General features: G+C 43.3%; 1 protein-coding gene across 2 annotated transcripts in view; it reads left to right on the forward strand.

The window, feature by feature from the left end:
• The window catches only part of HEG1 (heart development protein with EGF like domains 1), a 94980-nt gene extending 79242 nt beyond the window's left edge, over positions 1-15738 (forward strand). For both annotated transcript variants that reach the window (XM_073231503.1, XM_073231504.1), the window contains exons 16-18: positions 5212-5299; positions 8383-8557; positions 10536-15738. In XM_073231503.1, coding sequence (XP_073087604.1) covers positions 5212-5299; positions 8383-8557; positions 10536-10685 — 413 coding nt within the window. In that variant the 3' untranslated portion in view covers positions 10686-15738. The remainder of the gene's footprint in view (positions 1-5211; positions 5300-8382; positions 8558-10535) is intronic.
• The last annotated feature ends 4089 nt before the right edge of the window (positions 15739-19827 follow it).

Genomic DNA, 19827 nt, shown 5'->3' on the forward strand with positions numbered 1-19827 from the left:
TTGGAAGAAGATGTCATCTAGGACTTTGCCTACAGAGGAGAATTCAGTGCCTGGCTTCAAAGCTCCAAAGGACAGGCTGACTCTCTTGCTAGGGGCTCATGCAGCTGGGGACTTGAAGTTGAAGCCAGTATTCACTGACCATTTTGAAAAATCCCTGGGCCCTTAAGAATTATGCTTAATCTACTCTGCCTGTGCTCTATAAACAAAACAACAAAGCCTAGGTGACAGCACATCTGTTTACAAAATGATTTACTGAATATTTTAAGCCTACTCGAGACCTACTGCTCAGGAAAAAAGATTGCTTTCAAAATATGACTGCTCACTGACAGTGCCCCAGTCACCCAAGAGCTCTGATGGAGAGGAAATATGAGATTAATGTTTTCATGTCTGCAAACATGACATCCATTCTGCAGCCCATGAATTAAGGGTTAATTTTGACTTTTCATGTCCTATGTAAGAAAAACATTTTATAAGGCTATAGCAGCCATAGATAGTGATTCCTCTGATGGATCTGGGTAAAGTAAGTTGAAAACCTGTAAAGGATTCACCATTCTAGATGCCATTGCAAACATTGGTGATTCATAGGAAGAGGTCACAATTGAATGTGAGCAGGAGTTTGGAAGAAGTTGATTCTACCCTCATGGGTGACTCTGAGGGGTTTGCGACTTCAGTGGAGGAAGTCACTGCAGATCTGGAAATAACAAGAGAATTGAATTAGAAGCAGAGCCTGAAGATGTGGCTGAATTGCTGCATCTCATGATAAAACTCAAATGGATGAGGAGTTGCTTCTTACATATGCACAAAGAGAGTGGTTTCTTGAGATGAAATCTGGTCCTGGTGAAGATTGTTGAAGTGACAACAAAGGGTTTAGAATAGGACATAAACTTGATTAGTGAAACAGTGGCGGGGTTTCAGAGGATTGACTCCAATTTTGAAAGAAGTTCTGTGGTAAAACTGCTATCCAACAGCACCACATGCTATTGAGGAATCATTCATGGAAGGAAGAATCAATCTATGTAGTAAACTTCGTTATCTTATTTGAAGAAATTGCCACAGCCGCCCAACCTTCAGCAACCGCCATCCTGATCGACTGTCAGCAGCCATCCACTTCGAGGCAGGACCCTCTACCAGCTAAGAGTTTTATAACTCCTGAAAGCTCAGATGATGGTTAACATTTTTTCACCAAAAAATTATTTTTAAATTAGGGTATGTTCTTTGTTTTTTTTTTTTAGACAGAATATTGCACACTTAATAGACTATAGTATAATGTAAACATAACTTTTATATGTCCTGGGAAACCAAAAAATTTGATCTGCTTTATCCTGATATTCACTTTATTGCGGTGGTCTGGAACTGAACCCATAATATTTCTGAGGTGCGTCCGTCCCTTAATACTAATGGTTTTTCAAGATGATCAGGTTTCTCTGCTATTTACTTAAGTGAATGATAGGTAACTGGTTGGATAGCTTGCATTTGCTCTCATCCTGCAGTCTGCTCTCTGTCAGCTCTGTGCATTGCCGTTGGGCGTTAAATTAACACCTCAACAGCATGGTTCCAGTCTTACTTCACCATACAAAATCTGGTGATCGGCCCTTTTTTTCATCCTGCACCATATAACCTGAGAACATAATTTTAGTTATATTTCCACAACAATAACAAAAATGAATCTGAATGTTTAACAGACTATTGAAGATATAATTTTTCCAGAATTACACAGGCATTAAACAAAATAATTAAATTCTTAATATTGTTTATTACATGTGATATGTGTTTACTTACATGACTGGTTACATCTGGTAATTAAATTAAAATGGCATGTATTGAGGAAACTGTTCAGTGCTTAGCATGGTTATGCAGTGATTCCCAGATTCTTGACGTAATGAGTAGTAATATTTCTTATAAATAGGGTTGCTTCCACTTTACTTTATCAAGTAAGAACTAAAACCAAATGAAGAATTTTTATAACTACTATCACCATCAACTCAAACATTTTAAAAACAATTAACACCAAAAGGTGGAAAGTAACCAAAGAAAGATTCTCTATTTTCTTCATTACTTTTTAAAAATCAACTTACCAGAGGCATAATTTGCATGTAATAAAGTGTACCCATGTTAAGTGAGGGAAAAAAAAGAAGGGGCAAAAATCTTAGAAGATAAAACAATCACTAAAGCCAAACATTTAGTTTTTGAAAAGTTCATACCTCTCCCTTATTTTTCTCTTTTTACCATGGATTGGTGACAATGTCACAGAAGCTGGTCTGCAGGTAGAATTTGGGAGCCGCCCTTCTAGGAGTGACTGAAAAAGAGAAACTCTTCTTGAAACAGTGTGGGGAAGGAAAAATAATTCTCCCTCTACCTTTCTAGGTTCTTGCCTGAGACACCTCCTCAACCCCCTTAATAAAAGATTAACAGGAGATAAACAAATTAATTCCATACACAAGGGGACCCCCACAAAGATATGAGACTCAAAAGGTGGCCACAAAAATAAAACAATAGCAAAAATCAATGAAACCAAGAGCTGATTCTTTGAGAAAATAAACAAAATAGATAAGCCTCTAGCCAAACTTATTAAGAGAAAAAGAGAATCAACACAAATCAACAGAATCAGAAATGAGAAAGGAAACATCACGATGGACCCTACAGAAATACAAAGAATTATTAAAGACTACTATGAAAACCTATATGCCAACAAGCTGGAAAACCTAGAAGAAATGGATAAATTCCTAGAAAAATACAACCTTCCAGGACTGACCAAGGAAGAAACACAAAAGTTAAACAAACCAATTACGAGCAAAGAAATTGAAACGGTAATCAAAAAACTACCCAAGAACAAAACCTCCGGGCTGGATGGATTTACCTTGGAATTTTATCAGACACACAGAGAAGACATAATACCCATTCTCCTTAAAGTTTTCCAAAAAATAGAAGAGGAGGGAATACTCCCAAACTCATTCTATGAAGCCAACATCACCCTAATACCAAAACCAGTCAAAGACCCCACCAACAAAGAAAATTACATACCAATATCCCTGATTAATGTAGATGCAAAAATACTCAATAAAATATTAGCAAACAGAATTCAATATCAAAAGGATCATACACCATGACCAAGTGGGATTCATCCCAGGGATGCAAGGATGGTACAACATTCGAAAATCCATCAACATCATCCACATGATCATCTCCAAAGATGCTGAAAAAGCATTTGACAAAATTCAACATCCATTCATGATAAAAACTCTTAGCAAAATGGGTATAGAGGGCAAGTACCTCAACATAATAAAGGCCATATATGATAAACCTACAACCAACATTATACTGAACAACGAGAAGATGAAAGCTTTTCCTCTGAGATCGGGAACAAGACAGGGATGCCCACTCTCCCCACTGTTATTTAACATAGTACTGGAGGTCCTAGCCATGGCAATCAGACAAAGAAATACAAGGAATCCAGATTGGTAAAGAAGAAGTTAAACTGTCACTATTTGCAGATGACATGATATTGTACATAATAAACCCTAAAGACTCCACTCCAAAACTACTAGAACTGATATCGGAATACAGCAAAGTTGCAGGATACAAAATTAACACACAGAAATCTGTGGCTTTCCTATACACTAACAATGAACCAATAGAAAGAGAAATCAGGAAAACAACTCCATTCACAATTGCACCAAAAAGAATAAAATACCTAGGAATAAGCCTAACCAAAGAAGTGAAAGACCTATACCCTGAAAACTACAAGTCACTCTTAAGAGAAATTAAAGGGGACACTAACAAATGGAAACTCATCCCATGCTCATGGCTAGGAAGAATTAATATCGTCAAAATGGCCATCCTGCCCAAAGCAATATACAGATTTGATGCAATCCCTATCAAATTACCAGCAACATTCTTCAACGAACTGGAGCAAATAGTTCAAAAATTCATATGGAAACACCAAAGACCCCGAATAGCCAAAGCAATACTGAGAAAGAAGAATAAAGTAGGGGGAATCTCACTCCCCAACTTTAAGCTCTGCTACAAAGCCATAGTAATCAAGACAATTTGGTACTGGCACAAGAACAGAGCCACAGACCAGTGGAACAGATTGGAGACTCCATACATTAACCCAAACATATATGGTCAATTAATATTCGATAAAGGAGCCATGGACATACAATAGGGAAATGACAGTCTCTTCAACAGATGGTGCTGGCAAAACTGGACAGCTACATGTAGGAGAATGAAACTGGACCATTATCTAACCCCATACACAAAAGTAAATTCAAAATGGATCAAAGACCTGAATGTAAGTCATGAAACCATAAAACTCTTAGAAAAAAACATAGGCAAAAACCTCTTAGACATAAACATGAGTGACCTCTTCTTGAACATATCTCCCCGGGCAAGGAAAACAACAGCAAAAATGCACAGGTGGGACTATATTAAGCTGAAAATCTTCTGTACAGCAAAAGACACCATCAATAAAACAAAAAGGTACCCTACAATATCGGAGAATATATTTGTAAATGACAGATCCGATAAAGGCTTGACGTCCAAAATATATAAAGAGCTCACCCACCTCAACAAACAAAAAACAAATAATCCAATTAAAAAATGGGCAGAGGAACTGAACAGACAGTTCTCCAAAAAAGAAATACAGATGGCCAACAGACACATGAAAAGATGCTCCAGAAAAAAAAAAAAAAAAAAAAGGTGGCCACATAACTGAGGTTTATATTCCCTTATGAGCTAAGGAAGCGAGAGGGGTCTGGGGCTCAGAGTGGGGAAGGCAGTTGGTGGGCAGGAGAGGCGGACGTGTTTAGTAAGGGAAGGCTGACCTGTCCTGCTGGTCAGTTTTCAGTGACCTTTGGTACAGCTCTCTTGTAGGTCCAGGCCCCCTTTCTAATGGAAATCTCCCTTACAGCAGGGTAACTTCCGCTCTGTTTTCAGAGTTTCTTCTGTCTGCAGTTTCTCAGAAACAAATCAGGTTAAAATAATAAACATGCCAAAGAGGAATATTTTGGGGTCGCGTATTCTGCCCTCCTTCAACAGAGAATAGGGACAGCTAGCCCCGGGAAGCCTGTGCCGGGGGCCCAGGACGTGAAAGGCGAGACCCCCCACTGAGGCACAGTGGTTCTGTGGAGTGGGAGGGTGCCCAGCCCTTGTATTCGTTTATTTATTCATTACCGTTTACCTGTCCACCTTTATCCTTTTCTCATCCATTAGCCTATCAGCTCATCACCGTGGTGATCGCTGCGGCCGGAGGCGGACTGCTGCTGGTGCTGGGCGTTGCTCTAATTGTTACCTGCTGCCGGTGAGTAATGGGAGTTCACGTCCTCATCTGGTCGCACTGCCCGTACTGAGCAAGGGTCAGCGTTTACCCTCCAAAGAATGTGTTGGAGGGTGGGTGACTGTGTTGAGTCATAACGTATGACTGGACTCTTCAAAAAAGGAAAGGGAAATTCATGATAGGGTGCACCATTGGGGAAAGAAAAGGACAGCAAATAGGACTTGATTTTCTCTGCTAAAAAAGAATATCCAAAAGCACAAGAAACCAAAGGGAGAGCGACTGGGTTTTATCAGAATTTAAAGCTGCCCTGCATCAAAGAACACTATCACGGAAGTGAAAAGACAACCCACAGAATGGGAGAACGTATTGGCAAAGCATGTGTCTAACAAAGGATGTGTATCAGACTATATAAGGGATTATTATAACTCAACAAGAAAAAGGCAGCCCAATTAAAAAATAGGCAAAGAACCTCAATAAGCATTTCTCCAGAGAAGATATACAAATGGCCAGTAGGCACAGGAAAGGATGCTCAACATCATTAGCCATCAGGGAAATGCAATCAAAACCGCCATGAGATATAACTTTGCACCCACTAAGACAACTCTTAAAAACAAAAACAGGAAATAACAAGTGTTGGTGGGGACGCAGGTGATCAGAGGACTCATACATGCTGGTGTAAATGTAAAATGGTCCAGCCACTTTGAAAAAACCTGGCAGTTCCTCAGAAAGTTAAACACAGAGTTGCCATCTGACCCAGTGTTTCAACTCATAGGTGTATGTCAAGAGACATGAAAATGTATGTCCACACAGAAACAGATACATGAATGTTCATGGTAGCATTATTCATAATAGCCAAAAGGTGGAAATAACCCCAATATCCATCAACTGATGAATAGATAAACAAAATATGATGTATCCATGCAAAGGTATAGTATTCAGCTATAAAAAGGCATGAAATACTGATACATGCTGTGAATGCATGAACCTCGAGAACATTATGCTAAAAGACTGCTTATTGAATGACTCCATTTGTATGAAATGTCCAAAATAGGCAAATGCATAGAGATAGAAAGTAGACTAGTGGTTGTCTGAAGCTGGTGGGCAGGGGAGAGAATGACCAAGGGGTTTCTTTTCGGGGTGCTGAAACTGCTCAAAAATTGATTGTTGATGATAACTACACAACTCTGAGAACACTAAAAGCCATTGGCTTGTACATTTTAAATGGACAAATTAAGAAACATATTTGAAAGGGGCTACCTGAAATAATTTTAGCAGTAGAGGAGTAGCTGGCAAGTGGGATGAACAGATATTCAGTATACCTGGCTCTGGGCTTCCTGGAAGCTAGTGGGATGGGTTTCCACTTAAGAAGGAAGAGAAAGGAAGGAGTTGGTCTCCTTCTCTCTGGTTATCTACTCAGATAAGGGAAAATTATGATCTTTGATTTAGATGATAATAAACAGCAGGAATTATACTGACATAACAGATGCAAGGAACCTACCAAAATAGCAGGTTGTCTTTTCAATCATTGACATGAAGGGCACTCTAAGATATCCTTTATCCCCAGGAAGGCTGCAGGGAGCAATTTGCCCCGAGTGCCCATTTGGAAATGCAGGCCTTGAATGCAGCCTTCACCTATCATTTATAAAATTGTCACCAAATCACTAAAGATAAACTGTGTGAGTGTAAATAAAAAATTCTGGGCATGAGACTAGGAGCTATAAAGGTAAAACCTGAGTGCTCCAGGGGCCAGAGGCCTCTCGTTCCCTAAATGTCCCGTACCAAGTGGTGTGGCCGCTGGGGAAAGGAGCCTGCGGAGGAAGGGAACTACAACTTCGCCAAGTCATTGTTTGAGACCGGATGCCCCACCCTCCAGGGAACAACACAGTGGCAGATCTGTTCTGAACTTGCAAGAAAGGGCAACGCCTATGTCACATGATGGACATTTGGTTTTATGGCCCTGGGTTATTTCATGCCTTCCCCAGAAAGTTTATTTATAGGAAAGTGAGGTACAAGGAAGAAACCTCTCTTATCCAGGACAAATATAACTAAGAATGTCTGATCCTCTGCCTGTTAAATAGGTAACACATATACCTACGATTCTCAGTCACTAAACTCACACTTAGGGAACTTATCCTAGGGTTTTCCCTTATGTGCTGAAATGAGAATATGTAGAAGTATATAAACATAAAAAAGGTGAGTATTTTCTCAAACAAACCCTCTTTTTATGTTTTTCAAGTACCTTCATGTGGTAAAGAGCACTGACTGGGGAGTTGGGAGGCCTGAATTCTAGTCCCAGCTTTGCTAGTAGCAAAATGTGACCTGGAGAATGATTCACTTCTCTTTGCCAAGCCAGAGATGTCCCATCCCTAGAGCGCCTATTCTAGTAAATCTAAGTGAGACATAGAAGCTTCTATGTAAATTCTGATGCTCAGGCAGGTTTGGAACCACTGGATGGAAGAATCCTTAAAGGCCCTTCCAGCTCCAGCATTCTGGGAATGTATGATTCATCTCCCCGGCCACCCCCTAAATGCAGCTTTCTCTGTCCCCCAGAAAAGCTAAGCCTGCTTCTTTGCAGCTGTCTTCGTTCTCTCCACCCCTGCCAACTTGTCCCTTTGGTTTGGAAGGGTTTTTTGCACCTTTTTTGCGTCTACAATTGAGCCTTGAACAACATGGGTTTCAAATGCACAGGTCCACTTATACGTAGATTTTTTCAATAAATACAATACAGTACTGTAAATGTATTTTCCTTATGATTTTCTTAACATTTTCTTTTCTCTAGCTTACTTTATTGTAAGTATACAGTATATCATACATATAAGCTTTTGGAGACTCAGAAGTCACACGTAGATTTTCAGCTGTGTTGGGGCGGGTCAGCACCCCAAGCCCTGTGTTGTTCAACGGCTAACTGTAACTGCATTCTTGCTTGTTTTAGTCAAATGCTAAAAACAGTAACAATAATAACATTCCTCGGTGGACAGGTACAAAGAGATATAATGGTAGTTTTGGGTCAAATTCACCTTGTAAAATTATAGATAGTGCTTTCACAGATGTCATTTCTTTACAGAACTTACTAATTTAAATTTTCAAATATTTTTACCCCCCCTCAGAAAGAATAAAAATGACATAAGCAAACTCATCTTCAAAAGTGGGGATTTCCAAATGTCCCCATATGCTGAGTATCCCAAGAACCCTCGCTCACAAGAATGGGGCCGAGAAGCTATTGAAATGCATGAGAATGGAAGTACCAAAAACCTCCTCCAGATGACAGATGTGTGTTACTTGGTGTGTATCGCCTGCACAGGGCAACCTAAGGCTCTGATTTCCTCCGAGAAGTAAAGGGATTCTGTTTTGTTGTAGTAAAAGCACTAGACTCAGTTAAGGGTTAAAGAGAACAGTGGCATCAGCCTTTTATTTACATAATTCAGTATTCCTTTTATGTTTTACTTACAATCTATTTGCATGGGATTTATTAGTCTTGACATTGAGATATGAAGGATATTTCCACAGAGCACTTTACTTTTACGGGGTTGTAGCAATAACCCTCTTGTTATTGAACTTGCTTTTAAGTCATAAGGTTGGAAACTGATAAAGAGCTTGGTGATATTTAGCCTTTGGCCTTTTTGTTTTCATCTTGTCTGCCACACTTTACCTCATATGGTTGGGTAGTTAAAACTGGGGACTGAAAAAAGATATAAAGAGAACGATTCGATGGCATCCTCAGCAAGCACTTCTCAGGGTCTTAGAAGATTATATATACTCAGTAGGTCTTTAATAATTTGCTGTGTCCAGCTCTGGATTGCAGCATTTGGAAAGATGGGAGACTATCTTGAACTCTTGTTCCTTCTGCCCCAGCATTGTGTAACCCACGTCTTATTCTCATGCACCACCAGTTCATTTCACATTACATGGCATCAGCCACAAAGCAGACACATATGGGGATATCTGAGCTGCAGTGTAAAGGATACAGGTGACTTCTCATGCTGTATGGAGCTGTTTGAGGTTACAGCAATAAGAATGAAACCTTGCCCTGTGGGGACTTCGTAGCACTAGGCAACCCTGTGACGGAAGCCACAGCCCTTCTGGTTGCTAGGGGATTAACCATGAGGTTCAGACTTTGGATGGGAGGGGCAGGTTGGTTCCTAGTTAAGGAGGCTGTTGTTTCAGTGGACTCTGAAAATTTTGAACCTGGAGGAAGAACGAGAAAAAATAAGGGGAAAGATGAGCACAGACATAAACTTAGCCCTAGTTCAAACATTTCTGTTGGTACTTCTGCCAAGGGCTTGGCTTTGCTCTGTTTGTCCGGAAAGTCCTTTTCCTCTAACTGCAGCCATCACCAAGCAGGTATCTTACCCAGGTGTGGCCACATGCTCACACCCTTTGCTGGAGCCTCCTCAATCCCAGTGTGTGAGCTAACATAGGAACAAACAGGCCTGTGGGTCCTGGGACCTAGCTTTGCTGCAGTTTTCCATGGTGTTCACTAGACAGTTGCCTTAAACAGACAGAGCCAAGAACTTAAATGAACCCCATCTTCATCTCAAAATTAGGCTGAGCAGTCTGTCCAAGCAAAGCCTAAGCTTAGGGCCTGAACCTGTCCCCTGAGTGAGAGCGCGGTCCGTCAGTGCTCTCAGGTGTCCACCGAGCTCTCCCGAATTGCTTTTATTATATGCAGTATCTAGTGTTTCATTTCTGCCAGGCAAGCATTTCCCCTGGGGGTGCTGACTGAGGGGCTCTTCAAAGTAGCCCTGCCATTCCTGGAAGTGTCTTGCGTATCAGATAGGTTGTCCCAACCCACTAAGTTGGGATCCAATCAGAGGGACTTGAGAATCCCAGTTGGCCTCCTGCTTTGGGGTGCTAACTATTCATGGCTGGGCTAGTAGCATTCTGCTAAATGCCAGAGAGGATTTAAAGCTGTTGTGCTCCACAGAGAAAGGCACTTTTTAAAAAAGTCAAGATAATAATCAGATAGTGATTAGTTTTGATAATAATCAAGATAATTAACCCAGGTCTTTTCCTATGTTGGTCTAAAATCACTGGACCGCCCTTGATTAGTATTTTTTAAATCCCCTCTTAAAATATGTCTGAAGATCCCAGTTTCCATAAAGACATGTTCTGTGAGGTCCTGTCTAGGTCAGACCTTGTTCTGTGCTATGGATAACTGCTCACATCTTAGGTTTGTTAACATGTAGCATTTAAAAAAAAACTATTAAATTAATCCCATGAATGATAAACTGACTTTTTTTCTTTTCTCTTTGGCCACCAGCCCACAGGTGTAAGGAATCCTGAACTTGAACGAAATGGACTCTACCCAGCCTACACTGGATTGCCGGGATCACGGCATTCTTGCATTTTCCCTGGACAGTATAACCCATCTTTCATCAGTGATGAGAGTAGGAGGAGAGACTATTTTTAAAGTGCTGAAGAGAGAGGGGCCCACTGCTCTGAGCGAGTTACCCAGGACCTCAGTGGCTCAGGGCAGCGCCAGAGGGGGGCACCGCACACTGGCTGCCCCCAGGACTTGTAGAGCCACAGCTGAGTGGCAAGCAGAAAGTGGGGCAGGCGTGAGGGTTGTGACCACAGTGGAAGGGGACAGATGGAACCTGTGAGCGTGGAACTGCAGGCTGCTCGGTCAGCCCCTTTGCTGTTACTGTGAATGTGAGCATGGGCCAGGGCCGGGAGAGTCTCTGAGTGGTGGCAGCCTGGCCCTGCCGCCTGCTAGGCCAGGTCATTGGGCATCACTACAAGGACCCAGGTTTTCCTTAGTTTGCACTTTAGTAAATTGGGGAGGTAGGCAGTCTCCTTTTGGATTCTTTTCAAGACTGTTCCAGAAAGGGGGCTTCTTCCTCAGCCACTTCCACAGGCCTCAATTTGGCGATACATTTACAGGAAAATACCAGCTCTTTAGTTTTTCTGCCCAATACCTATGTGCTAAACAGACACTGAGGATGATGAACATACCACTAAGGCTTGGAGATGCTGTAGTTAATGTACAGTATTTTAATCTATTTCTAGGTCTACAGTTTCCAAGCCAACCCCCAAAATGAAGAATTGAAATTTGTGAGGCACAGCACACAACTGCAGTTTGTTTTGGAGTCAAGGTGACACATTTATTTAAGATTATTTTTCCCTTTTGCAGTTAAATCTCACTTTTTCAAATAAGCCTGGATCAGGGTAAAATAACTAACATTGGGTTTTAATTAAAAACATCAGGCTGCTGCCCTTAGTGAGGCCCAGCAGGCAGCCACCAGCAGGGATGCAGGACAAGGCCCCGGAGGAAGATTTACAGAGCCACCTATGGGCAGTGGGTTTCACCCCTGAGACCGTGGTCTGGTCCTAGAACTCTGACCTGTGTCTTTGAGGCCGAGGCTGCTGAGTATAGAGTAGAAACAGGGAGCAGGTTGCAGACTGTGTCTGAGCTGGTATTTTACCACTAGAAGAAAGGCAGCGTGACTATAGCCCCCAAGCAGAATGTGGCAGAGTTGCTGGCTGAACAGGTAGGTTCAGCCTCCTGAAACACGAGCGCTTTGAGAAGCTGGGCGGGTTCCTGAGGAAGACCGTGGGGCTGGGGGGGAGCCATACCTGAGTCTGCTTACCTACTAGGGCAGCATCTTTGACTGTATCCCTGACCTCATCCTCAAACTCAGTGTAAACTTTCAATCCACCCCTCAAAGCAGTTTATTCACTGGAGGAATAACTTCTTTTCTCTCATCCAGTCATTTGTTCCTCCTACTGCTCCACAGCCTCCTCCAGAAATGTGGGGATAGTTTCAGTCAGGATTGGGGAACTGAAGACTTCTGGCCAGGGAGGGAGCTGGGAGTTTGCCTTCGGAAGGAAATGCCACACGTCTTATTTATTATGCCTGTGATGGGTCCTGCGGGGAGGACATCTCCAGTGCTCAGTGTCTTTACCTGCTCATGGAACTGTGATCATTCTCATCACCTGCTTTTGAAACATCCTGGTTTGGGATCACATGAGGAGAACACAGGTGGGACTGTTCCCACCCTGGAGCTTGGGGCTCAATGGCACCTACGTTTCTGGAAAAGGTGCAGCTTTGGGGGACAGTTCTGTCCTGGGCATTTTCTTCAGGGCCCTCTAATCGCTTCAGAATGTGTCTAATCCTTATTCTTATGTGTCTAAGGTCCTTACAGTTCTAAGTGCAAACTCCTGTGTCCCAGGGTGTCCAGGAGTCACCTCACCCTGCTTCAGCAGGAGCTCAAGTCAGGTGTAATGCCTCTTAGTAGGCAGAATGCACTCATCTCCTGAGGTAGATACAGAAAGAATTCTGTTTTTGTCAGTGGGTGTCAGCCTAAAATTTCAGAGCATCATCTTTTTGAAATTTGGGGTCTTGCATCTCTCTGTGGAACCCAAGCCTTTGTGCCTCGTGGCCTTGCATCTAACTGGAGAGCCCCAAGCGCCTGCACTCGGCTCACCTGAGCCAACACGCTGGGCTCCCTGTGAGGTGGCCTTGCTTCCTGGCTCCTGATGCAGAGCCGTGCTTGTCCCCAGGACGCAGAGCCATGCTGGGGTGCTATTCCCAGGCATGCTCATCTGCCACCTTCAGCTGCCTTCAAAGATGATAAATCATCTCCTGCATCAGGGCCAGAAGCCACAAGCTCCTCAGGGAAGTGCTCTGTCCCATAAGCATTCTTGAGAAAAATCCCAAAGTCCAGAGAAGAGTGTCCTTTGGGTTCCAAGAATGCTTTCCTGTGAATGAGTTTTGTGGTTCTCAAGTGGATATAGAATGTTGTTTTTCTTTCACTTTTAAAAAAGGGGGCCCCCTGCACCGTTGTGTTCACATAGAATCTGCAATTTCCCGGAGGATCTGCAGGTGGGGGACATGTATCTCTAGAGCCTGAGGGGCAAAGAGGCCTGAGGAAAACATGACTGTTGCCCGGTGGCAGGTGCCCAACCTGGTGAGGAAGGGAGAGGCAGCTTCACTTTGGGACTACAGCCCCCAAGGCACCTTGCCTGGGCCAGCAGGAAATAGCTGGGGCGGCAGCAGCCTCTGGACTGAAGGCAGGGGCAGGGAGCCACCGGCAAGCCGAGCCTTTGGCTCCAACCCTGGAACGCATGATCCATGCACAGAAATGCCGCAGTCCTACAGCCGGGCCTGCAGCAGGGTGAGGTGGGAGGACGGCAGTGCCAATAAACCATCCCCGCGACCACTTCTGTAGGGAAAAGCCGGGCGAATGTCGTGCAGCATGCCGGATGGAGCATGGGGACTCAGAGCAGGGCAGTCATCGCCTGCTGGCCTCCCAGCTCCCGGGGGTGCTGTGTAAGCTCCAGGGGGTCTTATTTCTCATGTCTTCTCCTTGCTCCATGAGACAGCCGGGGGCGCTGGAGACAATTTAGGGAGTTCAAAGAGTCACAACTAGCATCTCATGTTCCTCCCATGGCCAGCCTCTGCAGGGTCCTTGGCCTCCCCATACTTGAGAGGAGGGCATGAATGTGCCCATTTCTGAGACAGGGGAACCTTCAGGGAGGATCAGTATCTTGCCTCAGAGAGCCAGGATTTGAACCCTTCTGCCTAGCTTGCTCTGCCCACTGTACCTCCTGCCTCATCTTCCTGGCAGATGCCTCACCGTCCAGGGTACTTTAAATGTCAAAGAGGGCATGACAGAGTGAGCTGAAATATGTTTTCTTTAAAAAAAAAAAACCCTAATATTATTAAGCAGTAACTAAACTAATGACATGAAGTGCCAAAAAAAAGTGTTGAATCCCCTTTTGAAAAAGCTCTTACAGGTTTGTTTTTACATGTACTTCTTGGACACCTGTGGCCATCATGAAGCAAATAGTGGCTGGCTTGTGCTTAGCCGGAAGCGTGCTGGTTTGGTGCTTTGGGTATAGCGGGTGCAAGGTGCTGACCTGTGTTATGACCAACACAGCCAGGCTCACACGTCCACAGCTGCTTTGCCTGGTTCCCGATGTGTGACGTCGTGTTTGCCACATGTTGGAAGTGTATTGCTGGGCACATTTTCAGAGTTGGGAACATATTCAGTTGAATGTCCTGAATGTTGACAAATCTTTCTGCTTTGACAAAAGTTTATTTTCAGAAGCAGCTAAGTCATTGAGAGCCAAAGGTGCTGAATGAATAGTGTATCAAGCTGGCTGATAGCATGTGAGGCCAAAAGTAAGAGGAGATGATTATGAAGTTCTTGAGGAGGTGATTTTAAAGTTGGTTCAAACAGGAGGGCAGCATCTTTGCAGTGCAAGGCTGGGTAGCTGTCCAAGGAAATGTCTGTGAAGGATGATACTTATTCAGGTATGAAAGCACCTAGAGTAGACCCATTAGGCTCATCCCTCGCGTGTGGTGTTTTGGGGCCTCTGTTAAGCCATCTTGCCCACTGGTGAAGTGCCCTGGTGCCCTGTAACTCTGCGAACTTTGCTAGAGCAGGTAGGGTTGTACTGTCCAGCTGCTCCGGTTTAGTTTAGCCCAGCACACCCCAAAGCAGGGTTTTGACCCATGGTTCTAAGATACTTACTTACACCAATTTTGAAACTAGAGCACTTCTTTGAGAGAGGAAGAATGCAAAGTTCAGGATTTCGTATCTTATTTAAAACTGTCCTTAGCCTCAGAGATATTTTCTCTAGGTGAAAACTTTTGTGGGAATTAGAAGGCACATTTCCTGTCCTTCTTGACAAAGTGTCACTCTGGGGTTCTTGTGTGTGTTTTTGGAAACATTTCCCTTTTCATAGTGTTGGCTTTTGAGTATGCGTTCTTTTTCTTTTCTTGAATCCCCAGAGGAAAAAACTGGTTAAAATACTAGGAACATTAAAGTATTAAGGGCCAATTAATTTGATGTGCTAGGGTATCTTTTCAATAGTGTTATAATCCATTCTTTTGGCGTAAAGTGCTCACGGAAAAACCCATGAAACCGAAGGGGGCAGATGAGATCTGAAAAGAGATCTCAGGCTGGCTCTGTCCCCTTGGCATTTTGAAAGCAGACGTTTCAAAGGATTTGCACATTAGATTCTGGTTTTATCATTTTGTTTCAGAGACGTCTAAAGCACTTCAAGTGCAGAGTTGGTGGGTAGGAAGGATGGGACTGCACAGGGACGGGCTGGGTCCATCCTACTTGGGAAACTACCCCAGCTCGCCCTTCCTGTATTACCTTGCTCTGTTTCTTTTGAAAAGATCTTTCACATGGGTTGCTGTGAGTTTTGTTAATGTTTGTGTTGTAGATTTACAGTTAAATGAGGCATGTGGCTGGAATATGAACTTTTTGAGTCTTCACATTGTCCTGGATTTCTCTTTGCAAACCTTTAAACCTTAGCCCCTGGTTGATTGTGTTAAATCCATCATGAGAATGTTATTTAAAGTTGTATTATTATTGCAACCTCCACTAATTATTCAGTACTGTAGCAGCAAAATATTATTTGTAAGAATTTGGTTATTTTTATACTTATATCCACTATAAGTCTGGCGTTCTAGTCAGTAAAATGATGCAATAAAATCAATCTCATTTTCATTGTGTTTTTCTCATAATGACAATCAAACTAGACTAGGGTGCAACAAGTTATTTTTCATGAGGCATCACTTAAACAAAGGGACCCTTGGCTGGGACCTCTTTCATGGCAAATGCGGGAACTGAGTCATTTCTGTATCCTCAGTGTCCAGCACAGTGAGGGAATAGGCGTGGCAATGGATAGATGAATGGATGGATGGATGGATGGATGGATGATGGATGGATGGATGGATGGAGGATGGATGGATGGATGGAGGATGGATGGATGGATAGATGATGGATGGATGATGGATGGATGATGGATGGATGATGGATGGATGATGGATGGATGGATGGATGGATGGATGGATGGATGGATGGATGGAGGATGGATGGATGATGGATGGATGGATGGATGGATGGATGGATGGATGATGGATGGATGGATGGATAGATGGATGGATGGATGGATGGACTGATGGACGGACAGGTCAACCTAAATGATAAAAAGCCTAATTTAGGTATGACACTTGGTTTTGTTTACTTCTCTTTCTGTGGACTAGAGAGTATAAGTATCCAACTGAGATGCTGAAAATGGGTCTGAATGCCTCCCACCTCTGCTCTGCCAATTCTCCATGTCTCGGAGGCAAAGGGGAAGTATGCATCTCTGGGCTCTGTGGTGGACAGAATCTGGGGGGCTTTAAGATGGTGGGCCATGGACCTCACTCCTTTGGTGGCCAGTGAATGTGGCTGCCTGGCTAGGTATATGGTAATCGATTGCTCCCTTGGTGCCTTTTGTAGCAGGGATGGATGTGGCTCTCAGATGCTTTATGACAGAACCTTGACACTAGGAGAGGCCGAGAGTGGCAGCTTGGGGCATGGAGGTGACCTTTGGGCAGATTGGATCAGGTTGTAGCCCACCAAACATCTCTGAATGGAGATGACGGGCACCACTCCCCTCTCCTGACCCAGCTCCTGCCCACTCAGGGTTCCCAGCTCACCGATTAAGCCCCAGCTGAGCTCTTAAAGGAACACAGTACTGACCCCTTTCTTTCTCCTGCCCAGCTCAGCCAGACATTATAAATATCACAGCGTCTCCCAGAGCACTGTCCTCTGGTGCTTGCTTAGGACCTAGAGTGAAAGAGCATTCTGCTACCCACTCACAGGCTGGCCCCGAGTGCTCGTGCTCCTGGTGCCTCTGACCCAGCACTATTGAGCCTCCACCTCAGGATTTCATTTGCAGTAAGGAAAGATCTACAAAATGTCTTCTGGTGCTCAGACTCAAAGGACTTGAGCAATGCATTTTCCAATTGTTCAAGGAGTGATGAAAGGTAAGGGGCAGAGTCCTTCTGTATTGGCTATTGGAATAACCAGGACAACTTTATATCCCCAGAATGGGACTGTGGCATCATGTGGCCACCCAATCAGTGTGAACTTCAGGTCAGAAAGACACAAGAGAAATGCCAGGAATGAAAATCACTATGTTGATTTTTATTGACCTCATAAAAACTTACAGCACTGTCTGAAGGCCTGGGCTCTGACAGCTCTTATAAGACACACCAGATTTCCTGGCCGCTTTCCCCAGATCTAGATGTCAGACCTAAGAGTCTGCTCAGCCCTCTGAGCCTCAGTGTCCCAGTCAGTGAAGTGGGAATAATAAGTACTGCCTTGCAGAGTTCTGAGGATTAGAAGGCAGAGTTCCTACAAAGACACTCTGTAAACTGCCATGAAACGTAACACAAAGTGAACATACCAGGTTTTCTTCAACAGGGCCCTCCTGTCATCAAAAGTAAGACAATTGCGGGATTAACACAGCATTTCAATGTTAATTCACTAGTAGCTGGTCCTGAAGACCTTGGGCTTGCTGTCAGAGTGTTCTTGTCATTTCCCCTCCCCTCCTCCAACCTGCTCCCCATATCACGAAGGCATTAATGGGCTCGAAAGTATAAACTCTATAGGGGTAGGAATCAAGACAGTCCCATTAAACAGCATATACTCAGTACATGACACTTAGTAGACATTTACTAAAACAAAGAATGGGTGAGTAAGTGGACAGATGAACCATCCAACAGAATGAATACACAGACATTGAAGGTCCTGGACTCCTAGTCTCTGGAGTAGCTGCAGGCTGATGACTAGCTGATCGTAGATGAAGATACAGCCACAACCTAAAACTGGACAGGAACCCTTTGCAAACCTCTGTGATACCAAAGCTCAGGCACGTGTTCATGGATTAAACACTTTAAAGATACACTAGAAGCGCTTCATCTGGTGAGTTGTGGGATGACCATACAATGAAATACTGTTCAACAAATAAAAGGACCACACTGCCGAAGCAGGTGCAACAGGGATGAGTCTCAAAAGAGCCAGACACAAAAGGCTACACAGGGTAGGAGTTCATTTATAGTACATTCTGGAAAAAAAGACTGTAGAGACAGTGGTAAGCGGATGAGTGGTTGCCTGGAGGTGGGGAAGGGGATTTCTGCTTTTTTTTTCCCCCAGCTTTTTTCCTTGTAGGTTCATGGTAGGATGTACTTCCCCACTGGCTTTGAAATATGGCCATGTGACATGCTTTGGCCAGAGAAATGTGAATGGAAGTGAAATGTGTCACTTCTGGGAAGACACTTAGAGCCCAGCCCATATGTGATGTTCACTTCTCTTGCCTCAGCAATCATGAGAATACCTGTTGAGATGGGACCTCTTTGGGCCTGGGGCCCTGAGTGACTAAGAGGAGCACAGTCCCTTGCTGGCTGGGCTTGGAAACGTTTTTGTGTTTTGTTAAAGGCATGAGATTTAGGACTTGGTTACTGCAGCATTACTTAGCCCATCCAGACTAGTACAGCTCTCTAAAAGTACCACTAGTTACCACACTTTATATGGATTGCTTGATTCCTAGTTCAGTGCCATGAAACATACATGATTATCATTAAAATTCTTCAAGTAAGCTGTTTTAAGTTTGTTTTTAAACAAGAATTCAAATTAGAAACACTTACTGAGTGGCTAATATTTTTTTAGGACTGTTCTATAAGGCTTTGTAATATAAATTAGTTTTGAACCACAATTACTTAGGTTTGAAACTCAATGCTTTTTAGCTGTAAGACCTTGATGAGTTTGTTAACCAATCTGATCATTTGTTTCCTCCTCTATAAAGTAGAAACAATGATAATTCCTAACTCAGAGAGATTAAATGATAAGATGTATCATTTAGCTGTGGGTCTGGGATGAAGCAGACATTAAACAAATACTTGTTAGGCTCTGTGGTATGCACGCTTGAAACAACTGTCTGGTCGTTCAAGACCAGAATATTAATTCCTCTGCCCTTTGCTGTTTCCCAGTTGTCAAATTTATTGTAAGGCATTATCACTGCGATACTAATATCATCAATAAGACAGAAGTTGTTTTGAGCAACATGCTGTTCTATACTCCATGGAGAACTTGATCTATATTTAGCCCAGTAATAACTAGCTAATAGAGGAACAAAGTCCATCTTTCCTGTCTCCCCACACCAATCACCTTCAACCATGGGATGTCTTATCTCTCACTTCTCTGTTGGTTGGTTCACAACTCACCTTGAGACTAATTCCTTTCTGAGGACCACGGGATTCAGACACAGTCATCCTAACCTGGGAAAATAAAAATAGGGTTCACCTTTCCTCATAGTTCCATAGAATGTGAGACCTGGATGCCTTGTCACTGAGGTCAGTGGGGTCATCTAAGCCCATTGTTTACAAAACCTGCTCATGAAGAGGTGCTGGTGCAGGAAGAAGCCCATTGCTGGCTGAGGCCAAATGCATGCAATCAGGAGTGGGTTTTTCAGAGCTAAATTTACTCAGTTTAAATGTGATTGCATGATGAGACAATGTCCTTTCTACTTTTTTAGTTATAAAAGTGTCCTTTATGAAACAGTGGTGGTAGCAGATGGTGTTTATTTTTTAGTACCCATGCTTAGTTAGCAATTTTGTCAGGCCCCTATGCATCTCTAGTTTCTAAAAAACATTCAAATCTGGGAACTACTGACAGGGTCCAGCTCTTTCATTTTACAAAAGAGGAGGTTGCAGCCCAGTGAGGCTAAGTGACCTTTTCCAAAGTTTCCTGATGTCCCCAGTTGTA

The sequence above is a fragment of the Manis javanica genome, chromosome 3 (assembly GCF_040802235.1).
Source record: "Manis javanica isolate MJ-LG chromosome 3, MJ_LKY, whole genome shotgun sequence".
NCBI classification, from domain to species: domain Eukaryota; kingdom Metazoa; phylum Chordata; class Mammalia; order Pholidota; family Manidae; genus Manis; species Manis javanica.